General features: G+C 40.0%; 1 protein-coding gene across 14 annotated transcripts in view; it reads right to left on the bottom strand.

Moving 5' to 3' along the window:
• The window catches only part of Clasp1 (cytoplasmic linker associated protein 1), a 245,378-nt gene that overhangs the window by 102,894 nt on the left and 122,044 nt on the right, over positions 1 to 20,440 (bottom strand). For all 14 annotated transcript variants that reach the window (XM_005397639.2, XM_013521074.1, XM_013521075.1 and 11 more), the window contains exon 9: positions 2,632 to 2,784. In XM_005397639.2, coding sequence (XP_005397696.1) covers positions 2,632 to 2,784 — 153 coding nt within the window. The remainder of the gene's footprint in view (positions 1 to 2,631; positions 2,785 to 20,440) is intronic.

The raw sequence follows: 20,440 nt of genomic DNA, 5'->3' as shown, positions 1-20,440 counted from the left end.
AATAAATTTGTGAAACAGTCAAACAAGGTCTAAAGAATTTCAGTTTCATCCCAACTTTATACAAGTGGTGATTTAGTGTTTAAATTTTAAAACCTTATTATAGTAAAAAACACACTGACAAAAATGAAGAAGTTAAGTATGGACTAGATAAGAGGAATATCTGAGTTATTTTGAGGGGGATGATGGCCATCACTTTAATAAATCTTTCACTTTAATAAATTCACTTTAATAAATCTTTTAATTTAATAAATCATTCACTTTAATAAATCTTTTAATTTAAACATTCACCACATGCTTCGATTATTCTTTGTTGATCAAATGTTTATGGCAATTTCTGTCAAATAAAAACCTTGCAGTGTGTCCTCATTTAAGGATCTGGCACCACATGACTTCCGGATCTTCCACAAAGTCAAAATGATCATGAAAAATAAATGTTCTGAATTGATTCAGGACAAAGTCAGTCATGCAGTGCAATGAAAGATACAAAAGAGGATTTCCAGAACTGTCTCAGAAAGTGGCCAAGAATGACAGGATACTTATGTTTGAAGTGAGGGAGTGTATTCTGAGAGGGATTAAAAGCAATGTGTCTTTTGTATTTTTTTTGAAATTTAAATATTCACTATATTTTTCTATCACGCTTCAAACTAGTTTCAAAGCACTTCCATTTCCCTAACCTCCTATTAATTTTGATTTAAGCATCAGTTGCAACTTTCCTCCAGGAAACTATTCTAAGATGCTTTGTATACTTAAAAGTGAATTCTATCATTTAAAATTATACCTTTTTGCTAACATAAACTCTACACATGAAAATCAACTGACATTTTATCAGATTTATTTTTCAGAACAACAGTTTTTAAATTGGCATCTACGGCTACCCCTGAAACCCCAAATAATGATTTACACTGATTAGACTGACTGCTTTTCTAAAAGCGTCTTACCAGAGATCCATCTAGTGTTTGGAGTCCCAATGGACATCCTAGACAGAAAATGGCTTTAAAGACAATTCCAGGTGGTAGCGTAGCCCTTGACAAAGACTGCTCACACTGCACTGACTATAAATGTACAACAGCCACACACTCTAATGTGGTGCCCTACATCCTCGGGTTTGTTTCAGCATGAACACTGGAACGCACTGAGCAGATAGGTCCTAAGCACTTCCTTCCTGTCCGTCAGGCACTACATCCCACACCCTCATATGTACACATGGATAAAAGACTCAAATGCCAGCAATCCTCTCAAGGCCAAGAGATCTGATAAACAGGAGGCATGCAGAAAAGTCATGACTATGATATTAAACACCATGAGAAAAAAGGGTGAGTAGAGGGCTGATGGGCAGAGAGGACAGGTATCTCCGCACCAGTGACCCAAGCAGAAACCTCTGAAAGGGGGAAAGAAAATAGGTTCTGATCACGCAGAAATTCTCGAAGCCTGTTTGTGGAAATCATATTGCCTAAGGACCAATCAAGAAGGAAGGTTAGAAAGATTGTCCAGTCACTAAAAGGAATGGTTCTGACGTATGCTATACATAGATGATATGTTGAAAATTGTCCCTTTAAAATGGTTAATTTTAAGCTCAAAACAAACAAAAAAAATATGTTTTAAAGTGCACCCCAAAAGTTAGGAGGAACTGAGAACAACAACAACAAACATAAGAAGCAAAGCAATGTTTCTGCTTCTGCTTGCCCTGTGTAAACACTGCCAGGAGCTCAGCTCTCTCAAGCAGACAGAGGCAGAGATGGAGGAGCGCCTGTCACCTTTCTGACTAGGCAACACACCAGCATTCCAGGCTAGCTTGGACTGTAGGAAAGAACCAGAATCTAAAATCTAAGGAAGACTATCAGGAGGCACTCTAGAGAATGCTAGTCCTCTGTGTAGCCTTTACTCAGCTCATTCAGCTTTGGTGGCTTTTTGACTTGCTGAATTCTCACCCACCTTCTCCCAGCCCTGAGCCCCAACCAGCTCAAAAGCCAAGTGCCCATGCTGAACACTGCTGTAAAAGCAGTGACCACACAATTTTTTAGAGGTAAAAAGGGAATCTGCATGCCTGTTTACAATCTGACCACAAAACAAGAAATGTATATAGCAATGTCAGACTGACTAAACTGGAGCTGAGACTTACAGAAAAAATCTTTGCAGATCAACATCTGGAGCTTTGCACACCTAACCTATCATCTGTTGAATTTAATATCTATGATGGTCTTGCAAGAAATAATGCTACTCATAACAACAAAATATATTTTAAATACAGAAGATACAATCTGACATTTAGATATTCTCAGTCTTGTTCAACAGAAAGTGGCTAAAAGGCTCCATGGTGGTTTCAGGCAGGCTAGATCCAGGTGACCAAACAATGCCACCAGGGTGTGGTTTGGCTCCGTCTCAGAGCTCTGCTTTCCTCTGTGTTGGCTTCATTCTCCTATAGGCTCTGCTTCACCAGAATGTAGCAAAGTTCCACACAGTTCTCAGTCTTACATCCTACCGATTTATCAGCCTTGGTGGTGCAATACCAGTTCAATTAAAGACACCAAACAGCAATACACTATGTTCAGGGGCTAATTCACTTCTGAGGGGCACTGCAGGCAAGTACCATACAGATCTGGCCTCAGAATACCACACAAGGCTTGGGCTTACCTGAAGACTTGGATCCAAGAGTGGATGATCCAAGCCGGCGGGTGGTCCCCATTGCAATCTTTCTCCGGGAGCTTGCTGGGGCCTTGGATGATGTGGAACTGGCAGAAGAAGGTCTATTACCATCCACAGAATCTTCATCATCAAAATTTTTATCTGAATAGTAAGCACAGAAGTTACGAGAGAGCGCTGCGAGACAAACAGGAAATAGAAAACTTTTTTTCACCTATACATAAAATAACCATTAAACTGGAGACAAATGGTTGGTCTGCTCTTTTAGAATCTGAGACATCCGACCAAGGTCTGAAAGTCTCAGGTTAAATCCATAATGCAGCTACAAAGATCATGTTTGCCCTTGCATATCTAGAATGTCCTCGCATTCCAATTTCAAAAGTATTTCTGACTGTGGTTTCATGCATTTTTAAATAATACCTGAGCCTATGTATCATTCTGGAATACTGCTGGCTTTAAATATCATCTTTCCTTTGTGACCAAATATAAACACCATTTTAAGGTACTTCATAATTAGAAAATGCCACAATCAAAACACTCATTATTAAGTATTTGGGATGTCTGTGATATCCTCACAAATAATCCTAAAATTATCACCTTTCCACATGTATTTTATTTTTGTTTGAATTCAAAAGTTTTAAGAAAAATATCACTGGAAGCAATATTCCTGAGTCAAAAGTATCTGATACTGCCAAATGTATCTACAAGGTTCATTTTCCCTGGAAATTCAAAGTAACCAATTTGCCACATCCTTACCAATACTGAGTTAAATTTCATTTTTATAAAGTCCAACCAATTTAACTTCAACCAAAAATAAATACCCCTCTACATTTTTCTTTCAGTGAAGTGGAAAATTTTTTCATACTCATTAACTTTTAAATTTTCTAAATAGCAGTGGATCCAATCAGTACATTATTCAAGTTGTATTTAAAAGTTTTTAAAAAGTACTTTTGGGCCTATAAATCAACATTTATAAATGATTAATTATTAATGATGTGAAATTAAAGCTATCATGATGCTTGTGTACCAAAGTACAAGGGCTTATGTACCAAGTGTGAGTCATTCAGGAGACTAAATAAACTGGACGTAATCAAAAAACAAAACAAGAAGAAATTACACCTGTAGCAGGCAATATCAGTAATTTCTGAAAAGGGATTAGATCATTACTAACAGGTCTGAAGAAAAATTTTAACCAATAAAGGTTACCCAGAGAGCGTTAGCAGTGACAGAACTGATCTCAGCCTGTCTGTCCTCAGAGGAGCTCCATGAGCCAACAACAGATATGAATAGCATTGTTTTTCTTGATCAGCTTGCTTCTTACCTAAACGATCAACAGCCAAATCTTGTGTTTACTCATGGTCCCACTGGTCCCTATAGCTTACCATCAACGTATTTCAAATTACATGGCTTAGTTTATTCAATATGCGAGGGTGGGGTGCTTATGCAAAGTGCTTTTAAAGATCCCAGATTGTCTTATCCTGTTTCAACATGCTTCATTTAATCCATACCTCAGTTTCTTGCTGGTTCACACATGCAGTGTTCTACTAGCAGACAATACAGTTCCAAGGGATTTAAAAAGTGAGTCATAAAACTGCAGAGCACATTTACCAGACCCTCCCCAAGAGTAAAATTTTAACCAATAAAGCTTATGAGACGAAGGAGAGGTCAATCAGTGAGCATGCCAGTGTTAGCAGTGACAACAACTGATCTTAGCTTGTCTGTCCTCTGAGGAGCTCCAAGAGCACCTGCGTCTCTTATGCAGCCATATTAACTGTAATCACTATTCTGCTTACAGCAAGAACAGTTGGAAGAGGAAAAAAATGAATGAGGGGACACCATTATACTTCATTCAAAAGTTAATGTAAATTGGGCCTGGCTTAGCCCTCTAACATGCCACAGAGGCATGCCATTTAGAACTGTATTCAGTGACTAAAGAATTTTTGTCAACAGACTAATTTTAATGGAATTCTTGGGATTTCTGCTTGCAGCAATAACAGAGTAGCAAACACTAGACTTAACTGCTTCTAGTAAATAGCTAGAATATCAGCCATTATATATATTTATCAGTTACTTTCAGATAATTGACAACAGGTACTGCAGAACTGTGATCCTGAAAGGAGATGAATAAACAAGGTAAGCTCCATAGCTATCCAACTTTTCCCAAGCATAGAGAAAGGGAATCCAAGTTAAACTTGGTAGTCTTCCAAGTTGAGAAAATGAGTAATTCAGGGAGGCAGAGATGGCTAGATATGACAGAACAGAGTTCTAGCAAAAAGGAGTTTATACATTAAGAGAACTTCAAACTTTAAAAAGTTAAGAGAACTTTTAACTTCAAGTTCTAGACCTTACATGTGTAAGCAAACTTTCACAAAGCAGAGAAAAGAAAGAAACAAGACCAGGAAAGTATAAACTGAGCAATTCACACTGTTTAAACAAAGTGTGCAGATGTTCAGGCTTCAACCAGCTACAGTGAAATGTTTTTGGTAACTTACCCAAGATATCTGACAGAGACCCAGGTGAGGTCAGGTCATTCTAGGGTCAAAGATACATGAAACATGTCCTATCAGAGCTTAAAAACTAGGCCTCAAAGGGATCAGACAGATCTGCATAACAACAGAACTCATCTAATATTTTCATAACTAAAATAGGCTGATAAAAATAAATAAAAGAAACAAAATCTCGCCATCTTACCATAGGTTAATACAATGCAATCTAACACACAGGAAAATGTACTCTCAGCAGGGTGGGTGGAAGGGTAGGCACAGAAAAAGACTGTTAGAAATGATGGCCAAAACCTTTCCAAACGTGATGTAAACTATGAACCCATGTATTCAAGAAGCTAAAACATCAAGCAAGATACACACAAGGAAAAACATAGTGAGGTACATTATCACCAAATTACTCAAAACCAGAGAAAAGCAGCCATAGGGAGAAAAGACCCATTACAAACGCAGAAATGACAGCAGTCTTCATCAAAAATCTTCTAAGCCAGAAGACAATGGAAAGACATCTTTAAAAAAAAGTATTAACCTAATAATCATCTGTATCCAGTAAAGATACATTTTGAGAATAAAGGCAAAAAAATTATTATTCAGACAAAGAATTTGTTACCAGAAGACCTAAGCTTCAAAAAAATCTTTAGGCAAAAGAAAAATGATACCAATTGGAAACATGGATTTACATAAAGAAATGAAGAGTAGTAGAGATAATATGTGGATAAATACAAGACTTTTTCCTCATACTTTATCTCCCCATATTTCATTTCTCTAAAAAAGTAATTGTTTAAAGCTAAAATAGAGCACCTAAACAGGAGTGGTTCTGTTTCTGTCCTCAAGAGTATGTTTTTGGAAGTTAACATCCTTTCCCCAAGACTGAAGACATCACATTAATCAAATTCTACCAAGAAAGCAGACCTTTCATAGCCAGTATCTGAATGGAAATGCCTCTCAAGAAATGGAAGGAAAAAAACATTTTTAAGCAGCCAATATAGGGTCCTACTTGATCTTTTTATTTACCCTTTGGAAACGAATCTAACAAGCATACTTATCTGATTTCCTAAGCAGATTAGAAGCAACTAATTATAGGGACAGCAAGAAGGGGGTCACATGAGTTAAGCAAAGTGATATTAATAAAAAGTGACAGTTGAAAGCCTGATCACTAAATAGAAACCACGAAAAGCAAACACACATGCAGAAAAGCCCATAACCCCAACTTCCTTAGTATGCAGTGACAGTACAAGGGTCAAACAACATCTATGTAATTTAATAGCACTAGAGCAGGTGCTGGTCAGAATGACCCTGCACCTTCAATATAAGATGCAATTACTTTTCATGTAATCTGTATACTAAGGAAAAGAGAATTCATATTTCCTGTCTGAATTAGAAATTCAGGGAAAAGACAATATTTACTTTCTAGGTTAAGGATCGGATATGCTTTAAATGTATGGGTACTTTACCTGAAAAGGTGTTTGGAGAATAAAATACAATGGAGGCTACGGTTTTGAAAATGTGTGTAACTTACTGTTTGAGTTTGGTCTAGATTTTCCAGGTCTTTTTGGACACTCCCGAATTAAACCAAATTAAAAGGGGACTGAGTATTCAGAAAGGTATCAAGTTTCACTTAACCTGGAAATTTCCTAACACAGAATGCATCATTTCTTAATGGGCAAATACACCAGATCTGGGTAGAGTGAGTGTACAGCCAGTCCTGGATGTGTCTCACACTCCCAGACTCTAACACAGTTCAGCATTTCTCTGTTAGGGCAATGCATATGGAACTTATTAGCCATGTAAATTCCTATTTTCTTTAGGCTTTTTAGGTAAGTGTTAGCATACAACTTCTCTTTCTAGAGCAAGAAGGCAATGACTAAAAATGTATAGTTTTAACTGTGCAAGCTTGTCCCATTACACTACTATAAATTTTATCACACAATACAACAACAAATGTTATACACAGAAAAACTTTGTCAAAGGGTAAGTTCTCCCTGATTCCCCCCAAATAATTCTGTCTTTAACCACCACCAGCAAGCCTATCTTCCACCATCATTTCTTTCATCTGGTCATCAGGAAACAGAAACCCGCTGTAAGTTCATCAGGACCTTCAGTTCCCAACCACCATCACCTCCTTTCATCTTAAAAAAATCATCTGTGCTCCATTCTTCCTTACAGTATTGTGACAAGGCACCTGCAAATAACTCATGAAATTTCTACAGAATGACACTAGAATTTCCATCCAACCCACACTCACCCTACTCTTGGCAATCCTGTTAATGAAATCAGTGAAAGGAAAAATAGTAGCAAAAAGCTTGCTTCAAAGAACTAATGATACAAAAGAGGTTTTAAAACCCAGCAGAGAGAATCCTTGGCAGAAACAAAAAGGCTGGAATTCAGTCATGAATGGAGTTAAAAACCAAGTCAGCAGACTTGGGGAGCTGAACGTATCTACTACCGTAGTCTAGATCCTGGGGAGAGCCTGGAGAATGGCCAGGGCTGGCCCAGGAGATCAGAACCAGCCCCTTCAGCAGTCTCTGCTATGCAAGACACTCAAGGCCCTACAGACTCCCCAGCAGAGCTCACCTGCCTCAGAATGCAACTTTAATCAAACCGGTTGGAGAGAGAAACTATCTACCTATACATTTCAATCAGGGATGGCAGAGATGTCACCGGACTTCAAGCCTGGTGCCTGGAACTTTGAATTACAAGCTCTAAGACATATTGTCCATTTGGGAAATTTAAACATTTGTTTATAAGTACCCACGAAATATCCCAGAAACTAAAGAATACATGTTCACTGCCAACTGCAAGAGGAGGGTGAGGCCCTGAACCACAAGCTAAGCCTTCCAAGGGGAGGAGATGACTCACTGTCCAAAGGAAAGACAAGGCTGTCTCTCTGCTTCACTCCATCAGGGGCACTTTGGAGAGGCTCAGGATATTCCTGACAGCCTTTCAGATTCACCCACTCCTTGTTACCGAAATTCTCCTTCAAGGGAGAAAGCAGCAAGGCAGTCTAGTAAGTAGGATATAATTAGCATTCCCAAGAGAAGGAGGTACAGAGCCAGGATAATAAGTACGAAGTTTGGCTGCTTTTCGCAAATACCCCAAGATTTTTTCGTGCTTGATCTTGTACAGCTTTAGGCCTTTGGAAAGGATGTTTCCACCATCTGCAAGTCTTGCGCTGTCTGCCCAACACATTCCTGTGTGCTCTGGAAAACACAACCTACAGTTGCTAGCAACTCTGAGATCCTGCCCAGCTCTGGGACTGGCTGTGCCCTTCTCTGTACCACATGTCACACATGTACCATTTACTCCATCTCACCCTTGAATTAGCAGTCCATACATATGTGCTGTTTCTCTTCCCTGGGGTAGGGACCACTTCACATTCTTGGTGTTTCCAACACCTACAACAGAGCCTGGGCCAACACACAGTAGGCATTCAAACATTTAAATCTGTCAGTCTACATGAAAGAAAGCAGAATTTCTGCATGAATGAAAACTTTTCTTCATTATATCTTTTATAGAAGCTGTTACTAACTCTTAAAAAGATACAAGGTTTCTTTGTATTATCTATTAGCCTGCTTTCCACTACCATAATAAAATAACTGAGGCTGGGTACTTTATTAAGAGACAAGTTTACGCAGCTTTCAGTTTGCAAGGCTTCAAAGTCCACAATCAGGTGGCCTCCCCAGTTAGCCTCTGGGGAGGACCACCTTGGCTGCATCCTAGCAGGGTAAATGGCACCATGGTGGAAGTGTATCCAATTGACCACATGGCAAGGGAGGTAGCGAGGGAGTTGGGAGGGATGAGTTTATTTATAACCACCACCCTGAAGGGAACTACTCAGAGCTTTAATCCATCCCACTGACATCAGGCCCTACCACCTCTCACGTTACTACACTGGGGATCACTCTAAACAGCTTTATACACACATCAACAAAAACTACATTCTTTTGCCAACAATATTTAGAAAACATTTTTCTGTATTAGTCTAATCCATTTCAAAAGTTACTTTTAGTATACTGTTCACACATAGTATAATCCACTGCCTATTAGTAGCTCAACTGTTTATAGTTTTTCTATTTTACACTTTTGGTGGGGAAGGGTACCAGGAATCAAATTCACGACCTTGTGCTTGCCAGACAGGCACCGTGCCACTGAGCTACATTCCCTAGCTCTAATTTTTTTTAAATTTTAATACCACTATAGTCAGTATATCTAAAAATAACAGGAACTATTTAACTGTGTACTAGGCCATGTTTGGTTTTACAAGTTCTCATTAAATCCTCCTGAAAACTCTAAGAGGGAAATGCTATTGTCACTTCAGCCTTAAAACAGATAAAGTCTGCCCCAAATCACACAGGTAACGAGAAGACAGATGAAGACAGGATTCAAATCCACATGTGTCTGACTCAGGATCCCATGGTGTGAGTTATAACATCAAATGACCGCCAAGATTCTATGATGTGAGTTATAACATCAAATGACCTAAAACCCAATTCACATATGGCGCCACTTAGTATGTGCCGGACAATGCACTTTCTATGTATTATTCTGTATAGTTCTTCTAACAGATGTTTGTTTACTTAAGAAAACTGTTCACTTTTAAATAGGGAATTGTTAGTATCTTTTACAAATATAGGCACACTTGTAAAAGTCTAAATCAAAAGACTACTGTGATATTGTGTGTGTGAGCCCAAGGTTTGTGGTTCATTACTCCAATAACCTTTGCTATTTCCTGAGCAAGTAGAATAATGGTGGAATGCTATAGGCCTCAGAAAGCAAAGTCAGCCAACCAGCCTCCCCCGCTCCCCTCCTCTTCTCCTTTTCTCTCTCTCCTCCTCCTGCCCTCCTTCCACCTGCTCTTTGTTCTTCACAAGCCAGGCCACAGAAACTAGAATTTCTCTTCCCAAGGCAGATCCGAGAAAGTAAAAGTATACTCCGATCCTTCTGTCTTTTTGTTTAAAACTGGCCATACAGAAATTCTTTTACATATCTTGTTTGATAGAGCATTAAGAGCCCTGCTTCAGAAGGCATTTTTCTCTGATGCCATGAGAAAGAAACGCTATCCAGTGAGGCTAAGATGCATCCTAACACTCAGGCCTACCTGGGCTTTGCCACTCAGTCTACTAGCACTACATCACACCCGTTCATCTTACCACATCTCTACACAGTTGCCCTTGCTCCACTCTTGACTGTACAGTAAAATCTCCATGAAAATCCCTTGGATTTGGGGACCTTCTGGACAGCAGACATGGGGAGGCTTGCAGAAAGATGAACAAGAACTCATGCACATTCGGCAGACCCCCAAGTCCCTCAAGGAGAAGCTCCTGTGCTTGTGACCTTTCCAGGCCTGACCTACGTATCTCTGGCTGCATATATGAACTCTTAGTGATGTCCTTTGCAATAAGCCAGGAAATGGGTTTCGTTTTGTTTTTTTAAGCCAGGATATGTTAAGTGTAGTATTTCCTTGAGTTCTGTGAGCCACTCCTACCCTGAGGAGAGGGGTCATGGAAAGTCTGATTTGTAGCTGGTCAGTCCACAGTTTGGAGGCCTGTGACTGGGACGGAAGCGGGGCCTGTCCTACGAAATGAACCCTCAACTTGTGGGATGTGACACCGTCTCCAAGGTAGTGAACGTCAGAAGTGAATTGGATCGGGGAACACAACTGGCTGCCGCAGCACTGCTGAGTTGATGGGGAGAAATCTCCACATGTTTTGTGGTCAGAGAAGACTTGTGTGCTGATTGTTGTAGTGTGAGAATAGAAGGAAAAAACTTTGTTTTTCCTAAGCACAATTAGCAAACCAAACCCAGAAACATATAAACAGAATTATCATGGGCAAGGGCAATTTATCTCAGGAATGTAATGTTGGTTTAGCATGTAATAATTAATTTAGTGTATCACATTAACATAATCAAAGTCAAAACCAACATGCCTTCTAGACACTGTCTAATCATTTGGCAATACACAAAATCCTCTCATGCTAAAAATACAACAAACAGGGATTAGAAGGGAACTACTTCAACCTGATAAAGATCATCCATAAAAAACAAAAAACACACCACCCAAACATTTCTCCTTATGATTAGAAAACAAGGCAAGACATCTACTCTCTCTATTCAACATCATGTTAGAGGTTCTAGGCAAGGCAACCATATCAGAAAAAGAAATAAAAGCACGTGTCTGAGCTGGGCATGGTGGCACACATCTGTAATACCAATGTTCTGGGAAGCTGAGGCAGAAGGATGACAAGGTAGAACACAGCCTGGGTAACTTAGCAAGACCTTATCTCAAAACGAATTTTTTTTTAAAAAGGGGCCGTACAGTGGAAGGGGTTGGGGATGTGTAAAGACCCTGGGCTCGATCCTCAATATCACCACTACCATTCCCCACAAAAAAGTGTACAGCCTGGATAGAAAGAACTAAAACTAACTCTATTTACAGATGATTTGATCTTGTACATGGAAAATGCTGAACAGAATTCACTAACAAATTAGAAGCAATAAATGAATTCATTGAGGTTGAAGGGTATAAAATCAGTATTTACTATATATCAGCAACGTACATCCAAAGATGAAATTGAGAAAACAACTCAACAACAGCATCAAGAAAAATAAAATACTTAACAATAACACAAGGTGGGTAAGACACGTACACCAAAAGCCACCCAATACTGTTGGGAGTAATGAAAGACAGCCTAATAGAGGAAATTATTTTGTGTTCATAGATCAGAAGATTTATAAAAATGTTTTCCTCATTATCTAAACTACTTCTTATCTTCCTGGTACATCTACCTTGTAATTTAACCTAAGCTGTAGGCTGCCTAAGCAGAAAGGTATGAAAGAGCAAATCACGCTATCCTCACTGATTGGCTTAGTGAAGGACTATTTCTCTTCGAAGTTTCTACATTCTTTCCTTTATCAATATATAAGAATAGAGTTGGGCTGGGGATTTAGCTCAGCGGCAAAAGCGCCTGCCTGGCAAGCACAAGGTCGTGAGTTCGGTTCTCGGTACCGGAGAAAAAAACCAAAAAAAAAAAAGAATAGCGTAGAGACATTTCCCCCCGTCGAGTCAACGTGCACGAGTTACGCAACAGGACCAGTCCTTTTTCTCCTGTGTTTACAAAGTTAAAAATGCTTTTGTCAGACACAGGGGAGGTAAACATTTAGAGTCTGGTTGGAAATGCTGGCATTTATCACACTGTAATGACGGAAGCTGGCATGACAGGAGGGCAGTGGGGGCTGACAGAGTACTACTTTTGCTCTTTTCTTTGGAACACAGGGTCTCACTATGTAACCCAGGCTGGCCTTGAATTCACAATGATCCTTCTGCCTCAGCTTCCTGAATGCTGGGATTACAGACACGTGCCAGTATGTCCGGCTCTACTTTTGCCCTTTTGGCACCAGCAATCGCTTTTCTTCCCAGAAAAATAGAACCTAAAATGCAATCACTTTCTATCCTAGAAGCATGCTGGCAGAAAGCTAGGCTTGCATTTTTATCTCAGTACTGACATCCTGGTACAGATGAAGAAGAAGAAGCTGGAGCAGAGATAGGAAAGTCAGAAATTCACTTCAGTTTCCTTTAAAAAGAGAGCTGAAAAGGGAAGAATATTGCGTGTGTGGTCGGGAAGACAAGGAAACACCATCAGAAACCAAATAGGAACATGAAATACCAGGAGAGCATGAAGCAAACAGCTCCACTACTGGGAGCGAAGTCCACACTGGCAAGAGCTCAGTGCCCGCTGCAGTGGCAGACCCACCGCTCCACTCCTCTTTGAGTCTCTAGTAGAAAATGTCCTGCTCTATGGACTATGGAGCAGGTGACAACGAGCAGGCCCGGTAGAGATGCAGGCACATCTGATGACAGAGGAGCCCAGGGAAAGGTCTGTGGGCTCTTTAAGGAAATGTACATAGCACTGAGGGCTGACCCTGTCCGAATATGAGGCCATTAGTCGCAGCTCTGTTTTCCCTCCAAATAAATCAGCCTCAGGATAGGAGGAAGGCAACCTCATGATAGGCGGATGGCAGAAGAGATAGCCTTCTGTCTACCAAAAAAGGGACCATCAATGTGTTGTCTGTCCCAAATCAACCCCCTTCCACTGCTCCCCGCAGCTCTCAGGTAATCACCCTCCTCACTTGCAGAGTGATTATACCCATACTGCAAGGATAGGCAGTGCAGGCTCTGGCAAGGCATCAAGGCTCTGCCCTAGCCTCCACAGCAATTAACTCTCGGACTTCTCCATTCTGAACTTGGAGAAATGCAGGTGCAAGCCTGGAGTCATTGAAGCCAACAGAACAGTGGTGCCTGCCCAAGTGCACAGCAAAGTAGAAGACAGAAGAGCCAGCAGCAGTGAGGCAGCTGAGGTATCGTCAATGCCAGGACCAAGAGCAAGCTGGACTAAAATGAAGAGTGATGACTTTTTCCGAAGAGTTTTCCAATTAAAAAATATTTTTTTAAGTAAATGCTTAAACCTATTCAACCCTGACATTGGTATAAGAACAACCCACGAAGCCTATCTTAACCATGTCAAAGAACTTCCCATCTGGCCTGCCTTTGGGTGTCTGAATCCCAACAGCTGGCCTGCCTTTGGGTGTCTGAATCCCAACAGCTGGTAGATGCACATCAGGCAGGACATGGCACGAAGGCCGAGTACAGCCGGTGATGGGGCCTTCTGTTCCTGGCTCAGTGGAGCCTGGCAGAGCCTTGTATGCGTGTCTGCTATGGGGGACTGGCCAGTGGATGTCTCCTGACCTCAGAGCTCTGCTTCTGCAAGGTGGATAAAGGCTTTGGCATTGCTACTTCATAGGTAAAATCAATGTAATAATGTGCTGCTGTCCTGAGATTGAAGTGAAACCACAACAATTGCTGGAGTTCCACCTTCTCCATATGACTTTCACAAGTGGCGGCTCAAGGTACAGATTTCAAAAACCTCTCCAGACTTCAAAATCCTGGCAATATTCCTAGTTTAGACAATTTATACCCCTCTTTGCCTAGTTGCATGTATAAAATGAGAGCCATTTTGAAGATCTTTCTGTGTGTATGCAGAGGAGGACTTTTAAATGGCTATGCTATGCTAGACACTGGGCTGGCTGCAGGTGATTAGGAGATCAAAGCATCACCAGTCCCAGGTCTCACAAAGCTGACCTCTCCTAAGCACGAAGAGTCTTGGGAAAGAGAATGTCCAGAGGCTACAGAAGTCCAGTGCATGGTCTACTTCCCACTGTCAATGATACAATACCACAGACTTGAAGGAGGGGGAAGGGAAGGAGATTATATCAAATTAAAGAGCTTTTCCAAAGCCAAAAACAAACAAACGAAAAACAAAGTGAGACAACCTACATAATGGGAAAATATTTTGCCAGCTATACCTCAAAGAACTAATATCTAGAATGTATGAACTCAAAACACATTAAACCACCCAAAATAAAAGACCCAAGCAAAAACTGGGCAAATAAAATGAACAGACACTTCACAGAAGTACAAATAGCCAATAAATACATGGAAAAATTCTCAACATCTCTGGCCATCAGAGAAATATAAACACTGAGAATCTTATTCCAGAAAAGCTAACAATCTTCAGGAAATCCAGTAACAAATGCTAGTGAAGCTGCAGGAAGAAAAGGAACCCTCCTATGTTGTTGGTGGGAATGTAACTAGTTCAACCATTATGGAAATCAATGTGAAATTTCCTGAAAAAACTAAAACTAGAAATTCCATTTGACCCAGCTATTCCCCTGCCAGATATTTTCCTGAAAGAGTTAAAGACACCATAGTGTAGTGATATAGGTGTGCCCATATTTATAGCACAATTCATAATAACTAAATTGTGGCTTATATGCCTATCAACAGATGAATGGATAAAGTGTGGTATTAATACACAATGGAGTACTATTCTGCCATAAAGAAGAATAAATGAATCATCTGTAGGAAAACTGATATACCATGAGACTATAATGCTAAATGAGGTAAATCAAACACAAAAGCTTAAATATCACATGATTTCTCTTATATGAGAAACCCAAATAATAGGAAATAGGGGGATAGATTTTTTTCAAATGGAAAGAGAGAAAAGAGGAGGGAATAAGATGAAAAAAATTAAGATGTGTTATATACACTGCGTACTAGAAATGCATACTAATAAAAAAGAACAGAAGAGATGTGTTATGTCCATGTGTCAACTCCCCATGAGGAATACAATCATTAGCTACTGCAAATATGTACTAATAAAACATTAAGACCAAAAAAAAAGAGGTCTACTTTACTACATGGTTCTGGTCCAATACCAGAAGCCGTATCTGCCAATGGCCTTCTTGCTAGGAGAGTTCCATGGTAATGAGGGGTACCACACTGCAAGACAGGAGCATTCAAGTGGATGTCCTCTGGTCTTTCTCCCTCTGTTTATAAAGCCACCAGGATTCAATCAGAGGGACTCCATTCTGATCACTGTATCTACTCCTAACCCCCACCTCCCCGAAAGGCCTCAACTCTTAGCACCATAACTGGATAAGCTGCCAGCCTCTTACTATTTAGCAATAGGTATTAGGAATAAATTTCAACACAGGAAGCTTGGGGACACACTCAACCCACATCCAAACCATGCATTCTGGAAGGCAGTGCTGAGGAAGCCTGCTCATCTCAACCTGAGAACTGACTGAGTCCTGAGTGGGCTGCAGAGCACAGTGCAGTGTATTCCAGTGAAGCAACATGTGTGAAGCCCCTAGCGTAGGAAGCAGTGAGCGGCTGATGGCCTGACGCTGGGCAGCAAAAACACGGGCAACACTAAATGAGGTCTGGTAACTCGAGACAGTAACTACAGTAATGGCAACCCCAAACGTTTTCACAGTGGTAGGCCAGAAAACAGAAAAGCAATGAAACTGTCTCTTATCCCTCACAAAAATACTCAAAATGTATAGGGATGTAAGTGAAGTTTGTATACTGATGATTGAAAACTAAAAGTAGACTTCCAAGAGTCAATTAAAATTTCAACATCTTAGATAAAGCCCTGAAAGTCAGCTTAGCAACAGTGTATCCTTTCACTGACTATTCATTCTTCCTTTACTGTCTTTTACCTTTAAACGTGCGTTAGAAGAGTGGTATACTTAGTAAATATCAGAACCCAAATCCCAGACATCAGATCTACACCTTACACTCCTTTGAAATGTCATTTCAATGATCACTGTGCCCATCCTGACCCAATTCTTTTTGACAACCACTATGCAGGCATAAAAGCAAGTCAGCTGGAAAAACTCAGAGCTAAATTCAGAAAAGGTTTCCTATCAGAATGTTCCTCATACTTGAAAGTGATTACACCAAGAGCTATCTGCACTCTGTGCAAATCCTCCTTCAAGTCATCCATCTCTGCTTCAGGAACCTTTAGCTAGATGCAAACAATTATATTTCTGCATAAAAAGACAAAAGAAAAATAAGATGGTAATTAAAAATAAAGACCAATGGTCTAAACTGTGGTTCTCTAATAACAGCCCCATCTCTACCCTACAACATAAACCCACTTGAATCAAACCTACATAAAAACAAAATTTTGTCTGTTTGTGTGTGTGTGTGCATGCGTGCCAGGAATCAAACTCACAACCTTGCACTTGCCAGGCAGGCGCCATACAAACAAAATTTTATGTTCCCCCAGGATCCCATTCAGGATACTGCATTACATGCAGTCTGCTTGGGTTTCCCTAGGCTGTAGGGTTTTCTGTCTTCCTTATTTCAGTGATCCTGACAGTTTTGAGAAGCACTGGTTAGCTACTTTGTAAACTACCCTTCAAATTTGCCTGAGGTTTCTGCTATGTTTAGATGGAGCTTATGGATTTGGAAGAAACCACAGAGTTGAAAATGCTACTCTCCTCACATCCTGTCATGAGCACAAGCTGTCAACAAAAAGGCTGCTTGTCAGTGCTGACCTGGGCCCTGGCAGAAGTAGTAGTTCTCAGACTTCTTCACTGTCAAAGGAACCCCTCCCCGCTTCCACACTATACTCTCCATAAGGGTATCACCATGGGCCTCCCCACATAGTGGGAGTCATGCTCCCATGGAATGTTTACAAAAATGACCTGGGAAAATTCTGCATTAGAAATTTGTCTCTATTGTTCCATTTATATATTTACTCAATCAATTTCTTTATATCAGTATAGACTCATGAATATTTTATATTTTGGGTTAAAATCCATGAGTACTTTATTTTGTTGCTTGAAGTATTCCAACTTTGGCCACTCTGAGCCCTTTCAATGAACTCTTGATCTCTCAAACATATTCCCATTGTTGTTTTCTTCTGCTTTTTTGAGCACTTGCTTACTTTCTGGTCCTACCAGACGCACTAGGCCCAGCTTATATACTCTGTGCTCCAGCTCTAGAATCAGCCTGGTGGCATTAGAACTCACAATGTGGGAACTAGATAGCAGCTTCTTTCAAGAGGCCCTCTCATACTTAAGTGGGCACTCCATACCTACACCAAAAGATCAACTGCACCAATTTAAACCCAAGTCCAACTTTCACCTCCCAAATGGTCACCTAATACTGCCACAGTGGACTGATACCCATATCACATAGGTCTTTACTTATGCTCCAGGCTCAATACCCTATGCCAAGCCTTTCACATGTTCCTAGTGGCACAGAAATGATTATTTCCAGTTTGCTCAAGGCTGAGAGACAAGGCTGTCAGCCCTGGTCACATACTATTCCAGCACAGGCCACAGTCCTACTGCCCATATTTTTGCTCATTCTAGCCCTGACATCACAAGCCCACTTACAATACAGGCAGCTAGACCAGTAATCCTCAAAGGGGGTGGGGGTGGGGGGATGATTTACACCAGTCTATACTGAGTTAAGAAAAATGAGAAAAAAAACTGGTAAACTTCTCATAAAGCTAAATTTATTTCACTTTAAGAACTATCCTTTATTCTGCAATTATATTTCTTATTTTTTAATTGGTACTTGTCTTAGTTACTTTTCTCATTGCTGAGACAAAATACTTGACACTCAAAATTAAAGAAGGAAAAGTTTTATTTGGCTTACAGTCCACAGAGGTTTCAGTTCATAGTTGGCTGGCTCCAAGGTAGGGTGGCAGGGCAGAAGGGCATTGCAGAGGAGACAGTCCATGGCAAGCAGGCGGATGAGAGCAAGCAAGGGACTTTAGCAGCTTCTTTCTGTCCCTTTTATACTCTATCTGGGCTACCAGACTTAGGGCAGGTGCCAAAACAGTCAGTGGACTGATTTAGTAATTACAGCACCTTTAATCCTAGTATTGCACTATCAATCAATCACACACTCTAGATGCAGCCACCTCTGAAAAAACCCCACCCTATGATGGTGTAAGGCTTTGGGGGGGACATCTACATACACAAATCATAACAGTGCTAATGCCCCTTGTTTTAAGAAATGGTGAAGACAGGTACATTGGTTTGCTCTGCTGTTTCTATGTTTGTTAAAATTTAAATTTTCCACCCTATAGTCACTGAATTTTCCACCCTCACCACACTGAATTTTTAAAATTTAACTGTCTACAAAGTAAGTGATTACAGTAAAACCTCAGCCTCTAAGTGTGGTGTACAAGACCCTTATCCATCTTAACATTTTCTTCCCCAGGAATACCAAATGGCTTCTAAAAATAATCTCATCATGTTTGTAATATAATTTCCTTTCCCAGAATCTACCGACTACAATCTATTAGCTAAGCAACTGATAAGGAACATCACATTTTCAAAGCATCTTTAAGGTGTGCCAAAGCTGGTTTTATGACATCTCTCTCACCACTTCATTTTCTAATTATGCCTTACAGGTTATTGAAAATGGCACAACTTCAGAAGGAAAAAAGCAGACAATAAGGTCTGATCACAAACAGTAGGAAGGCAGGCAGTACTTTGTGTGGTAGAATACCTTGATAGAAAAAGCACTCCTCTAAAACCGAGAAGTTTCTCCTCTCCTGCCAATTAATCCAATTACAGAAAACCTGAAACCTTCAGGCTGCTCCTCATGTGGCCACGTGCTCTGAGTATCATAAAACAAAAGCAAAAAACAAGCAGGAACATGTTCTGAAAATACTAAGATACTCTATACACAGCGGGATAATGACTGGCATCATAATTTGCAGATTGTCAATGGTTCTTTAATTAGGCAGTATGCTAGATGACAGACTGATAGATTATGCAAATATAGCTACGAAAAGCAGCTTTTAATTCTTGTTTTCTATCTATATAGGGTAAAAGTTACAAGGCTTCTAACCCTACATCTCAGATAACAGTGACCAAGGAGATAGGCAAACTGCAAGGAAATACTAACCTAAAATGTCGACAAGACTTTCTTTACAGCTTTAACATAAAACAGCTGACTCTCATATTACTTTGCCCTGTTGTTTAAAAAACAACCTAACATACAACTTAAAAGACAAATGCTATTTATAAATAAGGAACTTACAATCCTCAAATGAAAAGCCCTAAGAAAAGTCCCTTCAGAATACGAATTATTTAATACTCCTATCCAGGTACTGGTTCCCTATATCAGCTTACCTTAAAAGTAGAACACTACACTGAAATATAAAAAGCAGTACACTGTACAGTATACATTAAATTCTCAATGCAAAAGCATAGCAGAAATATGGCATCTCACAGTATGGCTATTTTCAGTCAAACTTTCAAACTCAATTTTAAATCAAATTCAGTTTAACAACACAGATACACATCTGTAACGATCCTCTACAATAAAAGCAAAGAGTAAAAGTGCTGGATGTATGCCTATTCCCCACAGTGGGAGACAAAGAGCGCCTATTACTGTGTACAATTTTACTCTGTATAATGCCTGCTTCAGTAGAAGGGTTTAGAAGAATCCTTCCGAAACAACAAATTAAAAGAATTTTAGGAAAACCATCTCCTCAGAATATCAAGATAGCATGCAGGTTGTTCCTGGTCCCATCCACAACCCTCTGCTTTAAACACAAACCTGTTCACCCAGGGTCTTTCAAAATCAGTCCAATGCAGCCCCTATCTGGGTAAAATCTCCAGGGTAAAGACTGAAGGCTAATCAGTAAGCCTGTTTGTGAACAGTACTTCTTGTGTTTTTCCTGTCCACTTCTGCATTTTATAGATTCCTCCTTTGAAAGGGAGGAAAAAATGTAAAGAATGAGTCTTAAGACAGATCAGTATCTCTGTTCAGCTCTAATTTTATATGTGCTTTTCTTCTATACACTAATGGTGAAACTCACAAATTATTTCTAGCCTATAGATTTGTTTTTAGGACACTGTAAACATATTAACAAATGCCTTACAATTGCAGATTTATTTTTATAACCTACATACTATAAACA

The sequence above is a fragment of the Chinchilla lanigera genome, unplaced genomic scaffold, assembly GCF_000276665.1.
Source record: "Chinchilla lanigera isolate Chin_1 unplaced genomic scaffold, ChiLan1.0 scaffold00058, whole genome shotgun sequence".
Taxonomy (NCBI): Eukaryota; Metazoa; Chordata; class Mammalia; order Rodentia; family Chinchillidae; genus Chinchilla; species Chinchilla lanigera.
This window is presented reverse-complemented; position numbering and strand designations above follow the sequence as displayed.